Here is a 21,374-nt window from a genome sequence, read left to right on the forward strand (position 1 = left end):
TAGTTATTAGATGACTGGTATGATGTAGTTATTAGATGACTGGTATGATGTAGTTGGTGGATGACTGGTAAGATGTAGTTATTAGATGACTGGTATGATGTAGTTGGTGGATGACTGGTATGATGTGGTTGTTAGATGACTGGTATGATGTAGTTATTAGATGACTGGTATGATGTAGTTATTAGATGACTGGTATGATGTAGTTATTAGATGACTGGTATGATGTAGTTATTAGATGACTGGTATGATGTAGTTATTAGATGACTGGTATGATGTGGTTGTTAGATGACTGGTATGATGTAGTTATTAGATGACTGGTATGATGTAGTTATTAGATGACTGGTATGATGTAGTTATTAGATGACTGGTATGATGTAGTTATTAGATGACTGGTATGATGTAGTTATTAGATGACTGGTATGATGTAGTTATTAGATGACTGGTATGATGTGGTTGTTAGATGACTGGTATGATGTAGTTGTTGGATGACTGGTATGATGTAGTTATTAGATGACTGGTATGATGTAGTTGGTGGATGACTGGTATGATGTAGTTATTAGATGACTGGTATGATGTAGTTAGTGGATGACTGGTATGTTGTGGTTGTTAGATGACTGGTATGATGTAGTTATTAGATGACTGGTATGATGTAGTTGTTAGATGACTGGTGTGATGTAATTATTAGATGACTGGTCTGATGTAGTTATTAGATGACTGGTATGGTGTAGTTATTAGATGACTGGTATGATGTAGTTATTAGATGACTGGTGTGATGTAGTTGTTAGATGACTGGTGTGATGTAGTTATTAGATGACTGGTATGATGTAGTTATTAGATGACTGGTATGATGTAGTTATTAGATGACTGGTATGATGTAGTTGTTGGATGACTGGTATGATGTAGTTATTAGATGACTGGTATGATGTAGTTATTAGATGACTGGTATGATGTAGTTGTTGGATGACTGGTATGATGTAGTTATTAGATGACTGGTATGATGTAGTTATTAGATGACTGGTATGATGTAGTTGTTGGATGACTGGTCTGATGTAGTTGTTGGATGACTGGTGTGGTGTAGTTGTTAGATGACTGGTATGATGTAGTTGTTAGATGACTGGTATGATGTAGTTGTTGGATGACTGGTGTGGTGTAGTTGTTAGATGACTGGTATGATGTAGTTGTTGGATGACTGGTCTGATGTAGTTGTTAGATGACTGGTATGATGTAGTTGTTGGATGACTGGTGTGGTGTAGTTGTTAGATGACTGGTATGATGTAGTTGTTAGATGACTGGTATGATGTAGTTGTTGGATGACTGGTGTGGTGTAGTTGTTAGATGACTGGTATGATGTAGTTGTTGGATGACTGGTCTGATGTAGTTGTTAGATGACTGGTATGATGTAGTTATTAGATTACTGGTATGATGTAGTTATTAGATGACTGGTATGATGTAGTTGGTGGATGACTGGTATGATGTAGTTATTAGATGACTGGTATGATGTAGTTGGTGGATGACTGGTATGATGTGGTTGTTAGATGACTGGTATTATGTAGTTATTAGATGACTGGTATGATGTAGTTGTTAGATGACTGGTGTGATGTAGTTATTAGATGACTGGTCTGATGTAGTTATTAGATGACTGGTATGGTGTAGTTATTAGATGACTGGTATGATGTAGTTATTAGATGACTGGTGTGATGTAGTTGTTAGATGACTGGTATGATGTAGTTATTAGATGACTGGTGTGATGTAGTTATTAGATGACTGGTATGATGTAGTTATTAAATGACTGGTATGATGTAGTTATTAGATGACTGGTATGATGTAGTTGTTGGATGACTGGTATGATGTAGTTATTAGATGACTGGTATGATGTAGTTATTAGATGACTGGTATGATGTAGTTATTAGATGACTGGTATGATGTAGTTATTAGATGACTGGTATGATGTAGTTATTAGATGACTGGTATGATGTAGTTGTTGGATGACTGGTATGATGTAGTTATTAGATGACTGGTATGATGTAGTTATTAGATGACTGGTATGATGTAGTTGTTGGATGACTGGTCTGATGTAGTTGTTAGATGACTGGTATGATGTAGTTGTTGGATGACTGGTGTGGTGTAGTTGTTAGATGACTGGTATGATGTAGTTGTTAGATGACTGGTATGATGTAGTTGTTGGATGACTGTGTGGTGTAGTTGTTAGATGACTGGTATGATGTAGTTGTTGGATGACTGGTCTGATGTAGTTGTTAGATGACTGGTATGATGTAGTTGTTGGATGACTGGTGTGGTGTAGTTGTTAGATGACTGGTATGATGTAGTTGTTAGATGACTGGTATGATGTAGTTGTTGGATGACTGGTGTGGTGTAGTTGTTAGATGACTGGTATGATGTAGTTGTTGGATGACTGGTCTGATGTAGTTGTTAGATGACTGGTATGATGTAGTTATTAGATTACTGGTATGATGTAGTTATTAGATGACTGGTATGATGTAGTTGGTGGATGACTGGTATGATGTAGTTATTAGATGACTGGTATGATGTAGTTGGTGGATGACTGGTATGATGTGGTTGTTAGATGACTGGTATTATGTAGTTATTAGATGACTGGTATGATGTAGTTGTTAGATGACTGGTGTGATGTAGTTATTAGATGACTGGTCTGATGTAGTTATTAGATGACTGGTATGGTGTAGTTATTAGATGACTGGTATGATGTAGTTATTAGATGACTGGTGTGATGTAGTTGTTAGATGACTGGTATGATGTAGTTATTAGATGACTGGTGTGATGTAGTTATTAGATGACTGGTATGATGTAGTTATTAGATGACTGGTATGATGTAGTTATTAGATGACTGGTATGATGTAGTTGTTGGATGACTGGTATGATGTAGTTATTAGATGACTGGTATGATGTAGTTATTAGATGACTGGTATGATGTAGTTATTAGATGACTGGTATGATGTAGTTATTAGATGACTGGTATGATGTAGTTATTAGATGACTGGTATGATGTAGTTGTTGGATGACTGGTATGATGTAGTTATTAGATGACTGGTATGATGTAGTTATTAGATGACTGGTATGATGTAGTTGTTGGATGACTGGTCTGATGTAGTTGTTAGATGACTGGTATGATGTAGTTGTTGGATGACTGGTGTGGTGTAGTTGTTAGATGACTGGTATGATGTAGTTGTTAGATGACTGGTATGATGTAGTTGTTGGATGACTGGTGTGGTGTAGTTGTTAGATGACTGGTATGATGTAGTTGTTAGATGACTGGTATGATGTAGTTGTTGGATGACTGGTGTGGTGTAGTTGTTAGATGACTGGTATGATGTAGTTGTTGGATGACTGGTCTGATGTAGTTGTTAGATGACTGGTATGATGTAGTTATTGAGCAGCTTCACTGCAAGTATATTGTATGTTTCGAATATTCAATAAATAATAAAAAATAATTAAACAATGTGGAGGTATACCAGATTTGGTGTAACATACAGTAGGGTTTAGTGCTTCTGATGAGGACTGTACAGTATGTGCTCGAATTACAAAGCAAAGCGGCTGACGATGAATGGAAATGGAAACTTTATTAGGTAGTGTATATATATCCATGGTTGAATTAGGTTTCCCAGAAGATCCCCATCCATGCTGGGAAGAGCCCTTCTGTGGATGTGACCATTCCCAGGCGACCAGCACTGAGGAGCAGCCAGACGACCAACGAGAGTGGGGCTGACCAGGAGGAGGGTGGGGCTGAGGATGATGAAGGTGGAGCTGAGGCAGGGTCTGATTTGAATACTGATGAGGGAGCTGCTGATTTATCCACTGGGAATGAGGAAGGTGGGGCTAAGTGTGATGTGTGTGGGACTGAGGTAGAGAAAGAAGGAATGGACCGGGAGGAGGGTGGGGCCAATGACAAGCTGGGTGTGGCTGATAATGAGATGGGCGTTGCAGAGGAGCAAGGGGAGGAGCTTGAGTACACACTAAAGATGTCCATGGTTTTGGAGTGAGAGGAAAAGGATAGTGTCAACGGAAACATCATCTGGCCGTTCTTAGATGGAACAAGAAGCAGAAGAAATAACCACAAGTAAACACTATTGATCGACTTCCCTAAATTCCTTTCAATATTTGGGAGAGATGAGTGCGACCTACAAACAAGTCTGATTACGTTTGTCAATAAACATTTCTTTCTAGCCTCGAAAAGCTTCAATACTGGATGGACCCTTGCATGAAGGCTGGCAGTTATCCAGTCTGTAACAGAGTAGAGGAGCAAAAAGCTCCACCTGAGAAAGATGGTATCCCTTCTTCTCTTGCTAAGTGACAGTCTGAAGCAGAAGTCATACAGTGCCCACAGTATTGTACCAGTGCCTGGTTAAGGATTCCCCCATTGAATAATAGCTTACAGTAAACTGACTGATTGGGATTGTATTGTGCTCCTACACATCCGGACTTAAGAACGTTAGAATCAATGTGAAATTTATCTAGAACTTCGAGACCTTGGCTCTGACATTTGTCAAAAATTAGTCACATAATTGATCTTTAGCTTGTTCTACATGTCTGTGTGAAGAAAATTAAAAACTACAACGTTCTTTCTGCATAAACCCATCTGGACTTGACGCTATAAGGTTATCTGTAGTCCAATCACAAGCCTGAACAAAGAGACGTGTTCTGATTGGTCTGCCATCGCCCTCTAAGTATGGTCTATGCTAGCCAGAAATAATGGCACGCAAGCAAAAAAAGTCAGAAATCTTACAAGTAAATCGTGATAACAGTCAGAACCCATGATCAGACTAATAACTATAGTTACATTTATGTATTCAAATAGCTAGTTGTGACTGAACATATCTGCAATTGCAACTTCTACATTTTTTTTTACTAATGTCTCAGGATTTTGATGCTCTGCACTCTAGTTTCCTTTTAAGGTGAGGACAAATGTGTAATGAAAGGATTCACCATAAAACACTTGGTCTGGGATGTGAAAACTTTGATTATCACTATGTCAGAACTATGATTTGCGTAGACAGAACCTTAGTAGAAATGATAATTGGTGACCTTGGGACTAAGACTTTTTTCCTGCTTACTTAATGGCTATAATGCAACACTGGACCACTAGTTATGAAGAAAAACTCACTTTTATACACGATTGATTAACCTGTATGCCAATGTTGTAAAAAGTAGTCACTGCTGTGGAAGATCTCCTGGTTTGATAACCAACAACCTTAAAATAAATAAGTCTCAAGTATGTGTCAAACAAAAAACACATTGGTACCAAATGAGAAAAAAGGTTTAATTTATAGAATTGAACATTCTACCAATAGAAAAGCAACATCCAATGTTATTAGCAGAAAGCGTACAATTGACTTGTTTTCAGTAAGTGGCATATTGCCACAGCACAGATTTCCCCATTGCAGTTCAGTAAGTGGTGCCCTGTTGGATTTGGTTTCTGGACACCGCAGTGTGACAAGAAGTGTGTAATCATTCTGCGTCCTCCAAGTCTCAGATATCCATTGGCTCATCAGGTTTGTCAGCTGCAGGCTCATCTGCAGCCTGGACGACCTAAAGGACAGACAGAAGGAGAGGTTAGCAGTGGCCCACATCTTGATTGGCTACCGGTCAACGATAATGTGACAATTCCAACACTTGATGTGTTCAAACAATTTTGTGACATCATGTTTGTTAACCACTCTCTAATATATTTAAATATACAAATATCTTAGAGGGTGCATTATACTACCCTGGATTCCAAATGTATTGTTCTGTTTCAGTGTGGTTCCAGGCTAGCATTAATCCAACCCCTTTCCTCAAATGACATCCATTGTTAGCTCCAAGCCGACTCCTACCTTTCTCTGCGGCCTCTCCTCTAGACCCACGAGGTAAGGAGCCACGTCATCATCGTCGTAGATGGTGAACTCCATGTCTTTCCCCACAATACCGATGGAGACATTCTGAAAGGCAGGGAGAGCTACTCAGTAAAGGCCTGGGTTGTGTTCATTAGGCACCAAACAGAAGAAAACCAACAAACAGGGAGGAACTAACTGGACTAAGAAAAACTCATTTTATCATAAATGTAGCATAAATGTTCTGTTACATGACCTAATGAACACAGCCCTGTTCAGCAGGGAAGGAGTGGTAAGACCAGTTGGTTGAGCCATAGCAGCAAACCTTAGTCGTGAGGTCCTGTTCAGCAGGGAGTGTTTCTCTGAGCCCAAGCAGACCATGCCTGACCAGCTCATTCAGATTACCTAAATACAGACAATGCAATGGACAAATGGATAAATGCAAAGAGCATGTGCTGAAATGTGTGAGACAGGTGCTACAGTTAACAAGCATCAAACGGTATTTACTTTATAGTAAGTGTCTGAGTAGACATGCATTTGTGCCCTCAGGTATGCATTTGTGTTAGTACTTGTGAGAACTACAAATACAGTGTGTGTGTGTGCTCTCACAGTCCAGGAAGGTGTCCATGTGTCTCTCTAGGTATGTGCGGGCAGACTGGGAGCGGGCTCCGATGGACATGGCTTTGCAGTCAAAGTAGTTTGCAGAAGGGCAGGTCTGGAAGATATGAGGTCCCATGTCCTACAAGAAGAAAACAAGGAGAGAATGACAGATGCTCCACATTACTAATTAATGTTGCTTTAAGAATCACATACTACTTCTAGAGTATTTACACCCCTTCATCAGCAGACCTAGTTTCCATTAAAAAGATGACAAAGAGAACTCACGTCGTAGCCAGCGATAAGCAGTCCCACACCATAGGGTCTTCTTCCATATCTCTGTGTGGGGATTTGGGTTTCTGAGGGACAGGTCAAGGGTTACATTGTTAACAGTCTAGAGGACAGCACGCCAATTCCCAAACCTGACCTCACCGCTTAACTCATGAAAAGCCCAAAGTGTGCATTTTGACATTGAAACATTGATTGGAGTGCCGGTGCAGGCTTCTAGAGGTGAATATGTGAAAACATGACAAAGGATACTGCTTCCAATGAGAGTGACGAGGCGCGACACTGGGAGAGGCCTGTCAAACACAAACCTGGAGTCCAGGCATTCCTGCCTCATGAAGTTACTGTCGAGGAAGACGGAAGGGAAAATCTTGACACAGATTACAGTGGATACACTTTGCATACGAAGTCATGGTATTCCTACAACTAGACACGAGATGTGTGCGTGTGTGTCATACCAGAGGAGCCTGGCATCTGCAGTCAGCCCGGCAATAGAGATGCCAATGTGTTCATCAACATGGAGGATCTTCTTCTGGTGAGCAGCCAGCTCAGACTGGGCTCTCTGTGGATAAACCCGAACACAGTCTCAGTCAACAGCCCATTGATAGTCACTGCAAGTGTCAAATGTACTTAGTCAAGAGTAAGGTACTACATGTACATTTTTATTTCATCTTAACTGGCCTGGCATACCGGAAACATAACTTTTACTGAGGGCGAGACGCTCTTATTCATTTAATAAATTCAACCTGGGCATAGGAGCATCGTCTACTCAGCACAAAATTGCCCTCTGGTTCTATTTTCTAGATTGCAAAGTGTGGCTCATGTCCGCATCCAGTGTAGCAGGTAAAAACAAAAAAAAACATACTGTTTTCCTGAAGTCTCAGTGTAGCTCCTATGTAACTCTTGACAAAATAAAGCTGTCACAGTGTATAATATAACTGGGATGTTTCTGGGAAATACCTTGAGAGCAACCAGGACTGCGTGGGTTCCGGACTTGAGCCCCACTGTTGCCGAACCTTGTTTCACCGCCTCCATGGCGTATTCGATCTGGTGAATGCGCCCCTGAAACAAGTGCATTGATAATGTTACCTTATTTGGGAGACACTGCAGGTAATCTCATTCCCCAAACATTTAGAATCATTTTGATGTCCGTTGAGTTATGTTAATGCTCATAAGGCAACTTGGCCCTTACCTGAGGACTCCATACTGTGACGTCATTGTCGTACTGGTTACGGAACTACAGAGAGAAAAAAGGCAGCAGTGTCAATGTTTTCACGGTATATTGGTCAAGAAATACACATTACATGTTTTACTTACGTAATTATCTTGCATTGCGATGATTTATCTACCAAAAACCAACTCGACACAGATAGTGTTTGCCACCCTAGACTAAGGTATTGTATTGCTATAAATAAATTATAGCGCAAGCTAGGAAGCAACCGACCTTGTGGCTTTGTTTACAGTCACCTGGCAGGGGGTGCACCCACAGAATTAGTTAGTAGAATATGAGCTCTATGGGTGCACCTCTGACGTCAAACACGTTTGAGGTAGGTATGACAACTAGCTAAATTTGTTCCAAGCAGCTGGTTGCAAGCATTTGGAAGACAGCACCGCGAACAGCCATGCAATTTCAATCAGCTTTTGACTGCATAGGTAAGGACGGTTGACTGAAAAGACCAATGGCATTCGGCAAAGTTGGGTAACTTTTATGGCAGTCAAAAAACGAAAGTGAAACAATCAACATTACACTGGCTAACGATAGCTAGCTAACGTAGCATGCTAGTTAGCTACCTAGCTGTGGCTAACTAGCCACTTAAAGTTAGGTAACTTAGTTACGTTACTATGTAACTAACTGCTAGCTAGGCTAGTACTTTATTTATTTAATCTTATTGAGATAGTTTGCTAATAATCTAGCTCGTGCATAATCATAAACTTCCAGATGCTTGCTGTTTTGTGCTTACTCACAGTGCACTCGTTTCCTCTGTTGTGCTCATAGACTTGTGCTAAGCTAGTCTGGCTAACGTACATTTAATATCCTTTCAACGAGTGATAGCTATCTAGCTGGGATCCTTAATTATCGAACACTTTTGCCATTCAATGTTTGCGATTAATTGTATTACTTATTAACTAACACTCGCGCTTAGAAACGTAAAACAAAATGCATGCTTTATTCATTCTTACCATCTCTGCTGTTGCTTGGTGAACTGTGACTCTGGATTGATTTATTTCCCTAGATCTGTGACGTAAGGCAAAGCAGTAGATCTCAGAAGTCCATTCAGTAGATTAAAATTCGAAATGCAATCCAGTGGTGTAAAGCGCTTAAATAGTACTTTAAAGTATTTTTACTTATTTTTTTAGGGGTATCTCTACTTTACTATTTATCATTTTGCCACTTTTACTTTTACTCCACTACATTCCTAAAGAAAATCATGTCCTTTTTACTCGATACATTTTCCCTGACACCCAAAAGTACTCGTTACATTTTGAATGGTTATCAGGACAGGAAATTGTCAAATTCACGCACATAAAAAGATAATCCCTGGTCATCCCTACTGCATCTGATCTGGCGGACTCACTAAATACAAATGTCTGAGTGTTGGAGTGTGCCTACGGGATCAATATCATGCCAAGTGTATTGTGAACACACTATGGGATCAATATCATGCCAAGTGTATTGTGAACACACTATGGGATCAATATCATGCCAAGTGTATTGTGAACACACTATGGGATCAATATCATGCCAAGTGTATTGTGAACACACTATGGGATCAATATCATGCCAAGTGTATTGTGAACACACTATGGGATCAATATCATGCCAAGTGTATTGTAAACACACAGCATGTATTTTGTATTTGTGTATAATGATCTGTACAAATAAGTACCAATCCACAAATGTAAATCACTTGTTTTCATTTGGCATGATATTGATCCCATATGTGCCCCCTGCTATCCGTAAATAAAAAAAGAAAGAAAATTGTGCCCTCTGTTAAAAAAATATATAATATATTTATAGTTTTACTTTTAATACGTAATTATATTTTAGCAATTACATTTACTTTTGAAACTTAAGTATATTTCAAACCAAATTATTTTTTACTTTTACTCAAGTAGGATTTTACTGGGTGACTTTCACTTTAACTTGAGTCATTTTCTTTTAAGACATCTTTACTTTTACTAAAGTATGGCAATTGGGTATTTTACCACTGATGTAATCAAAGATTGAAAACGTTAATAATTTTTACTTGACCAAAGACTTGCAATTTTACTGTTTAATTTAAATGATTCCTGTCAATTGTGAAATTAATTTAGATTTAGATTGTTAAAATCCATTCCAGAATGTATGTGTATGGTTCTCAGAACGTTGCAATAACTGGAATGACATATACTTGCAGTAGTAAAAGCAAACAACATTTTGTTTTAACATGTATTTTTCTGCAATGAAGTACATAATTGCAGTGTGCCTAGATGAGCACTGGATGGCAGCAGTAAATTGGAAGTTTACATCACAGGCTACAGTAAACTGACACTGTGTGTGTGTGTGTGTGTGTGTGTGTGTGTGTGTGTGTGTGTGTGTGTGTGTGTGTTTCCACTTTTTTTTTTCTTTGACTTGTTGGCTTTGACAGTTATTTTGTTCAATAGGATTCATTACGCTATACATTGTCTTTCTTATTTTATGAAGTATACAGTACTACAATCTCTGTATAGGGGCATAGGTCATAGGTCAGGTAGTCATGTTTTTCTTCTATCTGCAGGGTGGCTATTTCAAGTCAGGACAGGTCTGCAAGAAATGCTTTGTATTTCATTTTCAATGTACAGAATTCCTTTGAATGGGGTTTTATCACCAAGTCCTGCCGAATCAGTCAGAGCTACAAAAAAAAAAGTATTGTCAATTCAATATTGTTGAGCTGCCATCAAATTAAACCTGGATATTTTGCATTCTGAATAGACAAAATTACTCTTGAAGGAAAAATAACTAGACCAAAATCAACTTGCATCACTCCAATCAAAGCAGGGATAGGCCAAACAACAGTATAGGCTACTTTTGATTCACAATGTGCAAAAAGAGCATCATGGTCACAACACATGCTCTGTAAGCCTGTCATAACAGCAGTGAACACAGCTGAGTGTAGTATACAACATGAACAGGCTCATGGATGCAGGGTTAATTTATGCTGCAGTAGTTTATGTGTCGGGGGGCTAGGGTCAGTCTGTTATATCTGGAGTACTTCTCCTGTCTTATCCGGTGTCCTGTGTGAATGTAAGTATGCTCTCTCTAATTCTCTCTTTCTCTCGGAGGACCTGAGCCCTAGGACTATGCCTCAGGACTACCTGGCATGATGACTCCTTGCTGTCCCTAGTCCACCTGGCCGTGCTGCTGCTCCAGTTTCAACTGTTCTGCCTGCGGCTATGGAACCTTGACCTGTTCACCGGACCTGCTACATGTCCCAGACCTGCTGTTTTCAACTCTCTAGAGACAGCAGGAGCGGTAGATACTCTTAATGATCGGCTATGAAAAGCCAACTGACATTTACTCCTGAGGTGCTGACTTGTTGCACCCTCGACAACTACTGTGATTATTATTATTTGACCATGCTGGTCATTTATGAACATTTGAACATCTTGGCCATGTTCTGTTATAATCTCCACCCGGCACAGCCAGAAGAGGACTGGCCACCCCTCATAGCCTGGTTCCTCTCTAGGTTTCTTCCTAGGTTTTGGCCTTTCTAGGGAGATTTTCCTAGCCACCGTGCTTCTACACCTGCATTGCTTGCTGTTTGGGGTTTTAGGCTGGGTTTCTGTACAGCACTTTGAGACATCAGCTGATGTACGAAAGGCTTTATAAATACATTTGATTTGATTTATTTTATCCCTCTTTGAATCCTTCTCTCCCTACTCTCTACCTCTCTCTCTCCGCCCACCCTGTCTTTTTTTATTTGGGTTGAAACGGCTGGACACTGAGAGCCTAGACTCTGTTAATGATATCTGATGTACCCTTGATCCGGAGGGAGATTAATTAAAGGAGCTGTGCTGACGAGCCCTCCTCCCCTGCCAAGGCAGATGCAGTGGTGGCCATTACATCAGCGTGCCTCCTTTGTGATTGAGCTTCTAGGAGCTGTGCTGAGCTCAGCATATTTCGCTAGGGCTTCATTTAACTCTGCCAAATGGCCCCCTTTTAATTTTTCAAATGGAAGAGTGGCCTGAGTCACTCTGTGACGGGTCCAAGCCACGCCACCAGTCCTCACACGCAGGGAAGGAAGAGGAGGAGGGCGGAGGTGTAGCGTTATGGATTGGGAAGACGAAAGCAAGGTTGCTCACCCAGACCAAGTCTCGGAGAAGAAATACGTCAAGGCATTGTCAACTGTGCTTAGCTATCTCAATCAATGACACAACAGTGTGTGTTATCACAAATCCAGAAAGATTGTCCCTAAAAATGTGCTTGAATATGTTTTTGAAGCCCTTGTGGGGTTCCGGCCCTTTGACCCTCATCAATAAGATCATTGTCATCACAGACAAAGTCAAGCATTTTCATGATTTGGAGTTGTAGTTGGACCTCAGAGGTGCATCATAGTCCTCCCAGCGACTCACTGGAGCGAGAGATGATGACATCAGCGTCAGCAGTGAACCTGTACGTGCCTCCAGATATGGATTGAGTACCCAGAGTGACTAAATGTGTTTACATATGCCCCCATCTCACACCACTGTTGCTTAAAATAGGCCAGCGATGTGTTTAGCCTGAGAATCAGCTGGACTAATGGGCCGGTCTGCCAAGTATGCATTAAGCTGGCAGGTACCACGGAGCGGGTCAAGGGTCATCAACAGCACACGGAATGAACAGAAAGCCCCCCTCAATAGGTTTTATGAGCATGTATACATATTCATTGACTATTACATTTTCCACAAAATGCCTGGACACGCAGCAGCAGGTGGTGGAGGAGTTGAGACTCATACAGAATCTTGCCATCCATTTCCTTGCGTTTTCTCAAAGAGTTTACACAGCATTTTGGCAGTTAATGGCTGAAAAGGCTTATTCTGTCTCAAACCAGGAAGAGCACATTGTGGAGCACTTACTAATATCAGAGCCAGGTAGATTGCCTCTTCACTCAGCCTTTGGATCTAACAATAGCTAGCCAATAAGTGGCGAACCTCATGCTGTGTCGCACATTTATACAGCTCAATCCCCTTGACTAGGGAAATGCATGGAGGTCATGCAGCAATGATGGAAGTTGACTGTTTGAATGAAGACACCAGGGTTCAAATGTCCAGCCTCCTAGATATATAGTCCCTCTCCTCTCTCAGCGCTCCTCATTCGTTCTCATGTCTCTTTTTCCATGAGACAAATGCTTCCTTGTTAGAAAAAATTGCCTCCTTATCTGATGTATTCTGGGTTCCCCTAAAACATCACAGATGTAGATAATTTCTAAACATTTTCAATTTCACAATTTCACAAGCCCCATTATACATTTCGTGCTGGGAATCATGGAATCAAGAAAATGTCCATGCACTATGTGGATTTCGGTACAGATTGTCTTAGTACGGGGGTCAGGAACCTGATGGTCCTGATGGTCCAGAGCCACATCTGTCCCTTTGTGTCTCAGTGGTGATCTATAATTAGCCATTTGATCTAATCAATACATTGTACAATGCCTGATTTAGATTCATGTATGTAGATAAACAGCCATGTTGGCTCTCCCCTGAATCACCTGGCCTTTGAGGTTCTGACTGACAGCTGTGATGGCTCTTATGTGTGTGGTGTCGGGTTTTGTGGGACATCATGTGTTTTTTGATGTGCTATCATTCCATGCTGCTCTGATTCTGCTCTGACAGGTGTGACTAGCAGGCTCTAGCCTCTGGGCCTTCAGTGTCCATCCAGCCATTAGAGAGAGGAGGAGAGGGTAGTCCCCGCCTCCTCCCCATTTTGCCTGTCAGCCATGTTGTGAGCGTGCGGTCTAATCAGAAGTCAACAGGTGGTTTCGTAAGGGGTCCATTGAGGGAGATTCCACGACAGGACTCCATTACATCAAGGGCAGGATGATCTAGGGAGGTATTTTGATGTGTCAGAGTGAATTACTCCAAACAAGTGTTTCAAACCCTCAGGTGCATTTCATGTGTGACAGCGAGGATGTTTATCACAACTGTAATTTCCTGGCAAGGTTACTCATATCACTAGTGAGAGGGGAAGGGGGAGTGTTATCCTTAGATAAAAAGAAATGATTTTGTCATTGAACTGTCATCATTCTCAAATCAAATCGTCTTATAGATGTCCCTGCCTATTGTAGCACCTACTTCTTGGTGCTTTCTTCACATAAAGGTTCTTGGCTTTTCAAACAAAATAATCAGACAACAAGCACTGACAGACAAAACACAACTCCCTCAAGTTAATGTAGACACCATCTATTTCTTCATCCTCCTCCGTGGTCAGTGTAGATGGAGAAATCGGTCGATACTAAGTCTGGGAAGCAAGAAGACGTCAAATCATTACTGAACTCAAATGATTTCCCTGGCTCCCCGGCAAATGCTCAAACATGAATTGCATTTGCTCATCCGATACTGTAATTTTGGAATAGCTCATGTGAGAGGTCACTTTTGGAGACTGGAGAGATTCTTGGCTCCACTTCATGTGCTTTATGAGCAGCCTCTTCAATTTTCTCACAAATTTTTCTCTGGAATTTGACAACAAATCTATGAGCTGGGTTTTCAGCCTATATGGGTTGGGTATGACATGAGAATCCTCAGGAATGTGTTCTTAGTCAATCTGCTATGAAGCACAGTATCTTATATTTTCCTCAGACTCACTATAGTGTAACTCATCAACAATAGTACTGTGTAATAAATAGGGTTGCAAATCCCAGTTGGAAAACTTTTGAAATCCGCTTGAAATAAGCCGAAAATCCGGCGAATCACTGTTAGTCTGCACCTGTTGTCTACGAAGCATGTGTCAAATACAAACATTTTATTTGATGCTCAATATGTAGTCTGTCCACGAGAGATTAGCGCACCTCTAATATCATCATCTATCCCGATGAGCATGGTATCTCTCTCTTTAGCCAGTACACAGCATTGAATTGAATTGACACCCAATAACTGATTCCAATCACTACCAATGTCTGTTTGACAGGTTTCACATTAATGTTCTATGTACACATTTATAGACCACCGATTATTAAAAAACATGAGCGATTTAGACAACACATTCAAGGAACATTCAAGGTATATGAGGATTTAGGGATTGTTTCATATCCTTCATTGAGCATATAATGTCATCCAGGACAGACTGAAGGATTCATTCTGACACAGTGCAGAGGACTGAGCAGGAGAGCAAACCAGGACAGGGATCGTTGTCGGATCAATATTGTGGGAACAGACCTGGGAAAATACAATCCATGACATTAAAAGCTTAACCATGATCACAAGTATGTTCTTTGCACTTGGGACACTTTTGAATGAACTCATGAATTTACTATAGAACATTTAACAGCCAGAACACTTAGGAAATGAGCACTGACATTGCATCAGATTGAAGCATGTGGAGACTCCTTTTTCACAATATTACATTGTCATCTACAGGTATTTTTGATACCTGTGGTAGACAGTAAAACTTCAGGCCAGAATTCATAGAGCACATTCCCACTCTGTGCTTTCAAATTTGTGTTTGAGTTGCACAGCAGTGTGTCTGTTATGGAGGGAGATGACACTTGATTTCCATAGCGCCGTGCAGAAATCCACTTTCTGCAGTTGATTGAATCTCAGCCTTAATCTGAAAGTGTTCACACCCCTTGACAATTTTCACATTTTATTGTGTTACAGTTTACATTTTAAATGAATTAAATTGTGATTTTGTGTCACTGGCCTACACACAATACCCCATAATCTCAAAGTGGATTTATGTTTTTAGAAATGTAAATTCATTAATATTGAAAAGCTGAAACGTCTTGAGTCAATAAGTATTCAACCCCTTTATTAATCCAAGCCTAAATAAATTCAGGAGTAAAACTGTGCTTTTGATACTGTAATTTTGGAATAGCTAATGTGAGAGGTCCCTTTTGGAGACGGGAGAGAATCTTAACAAGTCACATAATAAGTTACATGGACTCACTCTGTGTGCATTAATAGTGTTTAACATGTTTTTTTGAATGACTACATCATCTCTGCACCCAACATATACAATTAAGATCCCCTAGTCAAGCAGCGAATTTCAAACACAGATTCAACCACAAAGACCAGGGAGGTTTTCCAATGCCTCGCAAAGAAGGTCCCCTTTTGGTAGATGGGGAAAATGTTTAAAAGCAGACATTGAATATCCCTTTATGTATGGTGAACTTATTAATTACACTTTGAATAGTGTATCAATACACCCAGTCACTACAAAGATACAGGCATCCTTCCTAACTCAGTTGCCGGAGAGGAAGGAAACCGCTCAGGGATTTCACCATGAGGCCAATGGTGACTTTAAAAAGGTTACAGTATTTAATGGCTGTGATAGGAGGACTGAGGATGGATCAACAACATTGTAGTTACTCCATAATACTAACCTAATTGACAGAGTGAAAAGAAGGAAGCCTGTACAGAATACAAATATTCCAAAACATGCATCCTGTTTGCAACAAGACACTAAAGGAATAGTGCAAAAAATGTGGCAAAGCAATTCACTTTTTGTCCTGAATACAAAGTGTTATGTTTGGGGCAAATCCAATACGACACATTACTTGTCACGCCCTGACCTTAGAGCTTTTTATGTCTCTATTTTGGTTTGGTCAGGGTGTGATTTGGGTGGGCATTCTATGTTCCTTTTTCTATGTTTTTGTATTTCTTGTTTTGGCCGGGTATGGTTCTGTCACAAATGTGTTTATAGGTGGCAGGGAAGTCATGCGCAGGAGAATAAACTCGGTAAATGGAGTAATTTAATAAAACATAACTCCAAAACCATAAATACAAATGAAACAAATTGGGTACGAGGACCCGTCGCTCACCAAATACAAACAACACGAAACTGAAACAAGAAACAATCTCTGACAAGACATGATGGTAAACAGAGGGTTAAATACACAACAGGTAATGAATGGGATTGAAACCAGGTGTGTAGGAAGACAAGACAAAACCAATGGAAAATAAAAAATGGATCAATGATGGCTAGAAGACCGGTGACGTCGACCGCCGAGCACCACCCGAGCAAGGAGAGGCATCGACTTCGGTAGATAGCGTGACAGGTTCTCAATCAGGGACAGCTGTCTATCGTTGTCTCGGATTGGGAACCATACTTAGGTAGATTTTCCCCTGTGGGTAGTTATTTTTGGGAGGAGATATTGGACGGACAGGGACCCTGGAGACAGGCTGGGGAATATCGCCGCCCTAAAGAAGAACTAGAGGCAGCTAAAGCTGAGAGGCGGCGATATGAGGCAAGGCAGCGCAGCAGGCACGAGAGGCAGCTCCAAAACATTTTTTGGGGGGAGCACATGGGGAGTTTGCTGGAGTCAGGCGATAGACCTGAGCCAACTCCCCGTGCTTACCGGAAGCAGCGTGCCGTGCGCGCTCATAGCCCGGAGCGCTATATGCCAGCCCCCCGCAAGTGCCATGCGCGAGTGGGCATCCATTTCTGTTATTGAGTGTTCAGTTGAAATAAAAGTATGACCACTTACCACACTGCGCTTTGGTCCACACCTTCTTCAACAGACGATCGTTACATTACTGAGTAACACTCTCCATATTGTCAAGCATACATGTGGCTGCATCATGTTAAGGGTATGCTTGTAATCGTTAAGGACGGGGCAGGTTTTCACTTTGTCATTATGGGGTAAAAACAATCCATTGAATCAATTTTGAATTCAGGCTGTAACACAACAAAATGTGGAATAATTCAAGGGGTATGAATACTTTCTGAAGGCACTGTATATCGGCGCCTGATCCTAGATAAGCTATTCTACTCTGAGAGACTTTATGAATAACATCCCAGGGATTCACAAACCAAGTTAACAGTCGATGTCCTCATAATAACTGTCTCGGTTATCATACAAGCCTGCTAAGATCTAATGCTATGAGTTGGTGTCGCAAGAGTTAGGTGGGTGGCGAGTGGTCAAATGTTGTTCCTTAGCTACCTGGCTGCTTCTTCGGCTAATCTATTCATTAAAGTTGTTAATGGGCTCTTGTGCTTCAGAATCCATCATGTTACAATAATTACGTTTTACGGTTGACAGCGCTTTCACTGCGTTTGACTGATTGGCCAAACTGCCCATTTCCCAGTACGGAGGGAATATGAAATCGCTAGATTTGATCATGGCGTATAAATTTCATTGTCACCACACCGACTGAGCCATTAGCTTCAAGCCTCAATTACGTCAATGAGGGTGACATAACCAGAGATGCGAGAGAGTAGGGTCAGAGGTGAAGTGTGGGATGTCCTCAAGCCGCCTCCTGCTTTGGCTGCCTTCCTCTGAAGAGATGCAAAATGCCCGACAGAAAGGAGTGAATGGCGACCGTGGATGTCAAGGAACTCAGAAGGTGAAGAGATTGTTCCAGGTCCTCTCTTCGAAGAACAGGTTGCACCTAAAGTAGTTTAAAATGTCATGTTTTTATTGTCACGCGCACAATACAGTGAAATGCTGTTCTTGCAAGCTCTTTCCCTACGATGCAGTAATCAATATGAGTTGTACTATAACATAAAGTGGAACAAAAACACACGAGAAATAGAAATGAGATGAACATGCTCACACCAGGACTACACAAAACAGTACAAATATGATACATTTTCTCCCCTTGATCAAAACATTAGTTAGCCTACGTAGAGTAAATTTGTTGGAAACACTTAACGTTGAGCTGCTCTTATACCTGTGTAGTAACACGTATTACTACTGTAACGACACTGTTATTACACAATATTTCAGTAATTGCTTTGTAATTGCAAAATGATGGAGTTAAATCGTTTTTTCCTGTTCTACAAGGTTCAATATCCATTACTATGTGATTAATATACAGTTAGTAAAGTACAACGTAACAACATGTTAATACAATGTTATTACTGTAGTAATACAAGGTTATTACACCGGTATGAGAACAACTTAATGTAAAGTCTTCCTGCGTTTTTCAATTAATCAGCGACCTGGTTCTGCAGACCAGATCTTTCAGAAAGTGAAATACACAGTACAGAAAAAGTGGATACTCCTTCAGTTTTAACTCTCAGCTTTGCTGCGGAGGCAGAAATGACTGCAGACGTTGGCCCTCTGCCATGTTTCATAACCGCATACCGTTTAACTTTCTATAAATACCGAAGGACTCGGTCCAAGTTGATCAAGTGTGATTGAATCTGAAATGGCTCCAAACGTGGGAGCCAAGTTTCCTTGAGGAGAATTGCTGCCTCCATCCTTGCTTCTGACTCACTAAGATTTCTTCTCCGGCGGCATTGGGATGATTGAGCCAAACGCACAGTGGTGTCACTGCAATATCAGCCCCCCAAAGCAAGATGGTTATCTTTTAAAAGTGTAGAACTTACAGTGTTGGGGAGTAATGAACTACATGTAGCTCAACTAGTAATTGAATTACATTTTGCTGTAGCTTGGTGGTAGTTGAACTTGACTCTTAGCGTCATAACACGTTATGACACGGTCATAACCATGCCATAATATGTAATAAGAGCAGACATAACCATGTCATAATATGTAAAAAGAGCAGACATAACCATGTTATAATATGTAATAAGAGCAGACATAACCATGTCATAATATGTAATACGAGCAGACATAACCATGTCATAATATGTAATAAGAGCATACATAACCATGTCATAATATGTAAAAAGAGCAGACATAACCATGTCATAATATGTAATAAGAGCAGACATAACCATGTCATAATATGTAATAAGAGCAGACATAACCATGTCATAATATGTAATAAGAGCAGACATAACCATGTCATAATATGTAATAAGAGCAGACATAACCATGTCATAATATGTAATAAGAGCAGACATAACCATGTCATAATATGTAATAAGAGCAGACATAACTTGTCATAATATGTAATAAGAGCAGACATAACCATGTCATAATATGTAATAAGAGCAGACATAACCATGTCATAATATGTAATAAGAGCAGACATAACCATGTCATAATATGTAATAAGAGCAGACATAACCATGTCATAATATGTAATAAGAGCAGACATAACTTGTCATAATATGGTCATAACTCTATTGTTTTTTTACGTTTTATTTTACAGGTGTCAAATAGTACAAAACCTACCACACAAGGCAAACCATTCCATTACACCATAGCCTACTTGTAAACATTATGTTTATGTTATATAACATTTTCTGAAATTGACCATATTAAATTATCATTGTAATTGCACACACATTGATGTCAGACATGCATGTACCTCAATGCTCTGTTGCTGATGACTGGGATGAATGCAGTAGCAGATTTCAGGAGCAGGACAAGACACTTTCTTTGTGACTGATGACTGATATAAGGGCATGTACATGATAGGCCTATCTGGCTTATATGATTATGATGGTCATAATGCTTCTTGACAGTGCCACAGCGGTTTAGATGGTATAATGATATACATTGCTTGTTTTGTCACATAAACTGAATTTAGACGAGCTGTTTAAATTTTAGCAACCAGGAAATGGCAGAGCGAATTCTGAATATTTCCTTTTATTTGAAAGTTGGTTTTGCAGCCCCCCTCAAGGTCTTCACCTCCACCCGTGGATGCAGCAGATGCATTACTTTTTCTGAAAATATGTAACTAATGAACAGAAATCTGAGAATAGAGTATGCTACAACGCAGTGGTAAAGAAAGCTGAAAACTAAAACTTCATACCAAATATATTATGGCAATAACAGACACTTTTACACATTCTCAAATACATTACAATCCTGTTTCTCAAGTGTTTTCATAACATAGCTAAAGCTAGCTCTCAACTATTCATGTAGCTAGCTAGCATTGATTTACATACAAAGTTAACTAATTTAGCTTTGCTGCAGTCACATGAAGGGGAAAATGAGACAAGATGGCGTCTCGGATTAAATCTATTTTCATTATTAACGTTTTGGCTTTTTTAATGATTTCATGTCTTTTTACAAACGATGTCTCGTCTTATGTGTATTTACATGAATACATAAATTAAACACTTAAATTATACATCAGAATTACAAGAAAACTAATCATAGTTTAGATAAACATTTTATCTCTAGATTTCAAAAACGGAGCCATGCTTATAAATGTTACAAGCCTGAAAACAGGATGAATAAGTAGACACGGACAATTGCCATTTTTCCGCATCTTTCTTTTCCCCAACGCAGTTAAGCCAAAACCACGCCCTGTTATTCAGAGGAGCGTTCTACAATGCTTTGAGCGCTCTCCAAGTCCGGAAGTGAATATCACGTAGTGAGACATTTCAGTCACTGATTAATAACATTTTCCCTTGTATCTCAAGATTGAAAAATATAAGAACATAATGTCGTGGACCGAGCTAGCCATTAACGCTCAAAGACAGATTCAATGGCTGTAGCATAGCGTATTCGACTGAATGATTAGCGAATAAATATTTGAGAAATTATTAATAATCAATATGTGGGCTGTGACACTCACATGTAGGTGTCATAACCAGCCATAAAATATTTAAGCAATAAGGCACGAGGGGGT

The 21,374-nt window shown here is 40.1% G+C and overlaps 1 protein-coding gene, 1 long non-coding RNA gene and 1 pseudogene across 2 annotated transcripts; 2 read left to right on the forward strand and 1 right to left on the reverse strand.

The window, feature by feature from the left end:
- LOC115144750 (protein RIC-3-like) overlaps window positions 1–3,742 on the forward strand; it is a 54,811-nt pseudogene extending 51,069 nt beyond the window's left edge.
- Window positions 3,743–5,279: 1,537 nt separating this feature from the next.
- LOC115144749 (proteasome subunit alpha type-1-like) lies at window positions 5,280–9,003 on the reverse strand. Its single transcript, XM_029685793.2, has 10 exons — window positions 8,907–9,003; window positions 7,918–7,962; window positions 7,686–7,787; window positions 7,184–7,287; window positions 6,981–7,069; window positions 6,729–6,799; window positions 6,453–6,582; window positions 6,169–6,248; window positions 5,847–5,951; window positions 5,280–5,562 (listed from the first exon to the last, which is right to left on the reverse strand). Exons 1-10 carry the CDS (start codon window positions 8,907–8,909, stop codon window positions 5,503–5,505), a joined length of 789 nt encoding a protein of 262 aa, XP_029541653.1. The 5' UTR covers window positions 8,910–9,003; the 3' UTR covers window positions 5,280–5,502.
- On the forward strand, window positions 8,000–15,136 carry LOC135561410 (uncharacterized). Its single transcript, XR_010459406.1, has 2 exons — window positions 8,000–8,378; window positions 11,028–15,136. It is a non-coding gene; the product is annotated as an uncharacterized LOC135561410 (long non-coding RNA).
- The last annotated feature ends 6,238 nt before the right edge of the window (window positions 15,137–21,374 follow it).

This window comes from Oncorhynchus nerka, linkage group LG17 (genome assembly GCF_034236695.1).
Source record: "Oncorhynchus nerka isolate Pitt River linkage group LG17, Oner_Uvic_2.0, whole genome shotgun sequence".
Lineage (NCBI taxonomy): Eukaryota > Metazoa > Chordata > Actinopteri > Salmoniformes > Salmonidae > Oncorhynchus > Oncorhynchus nerka.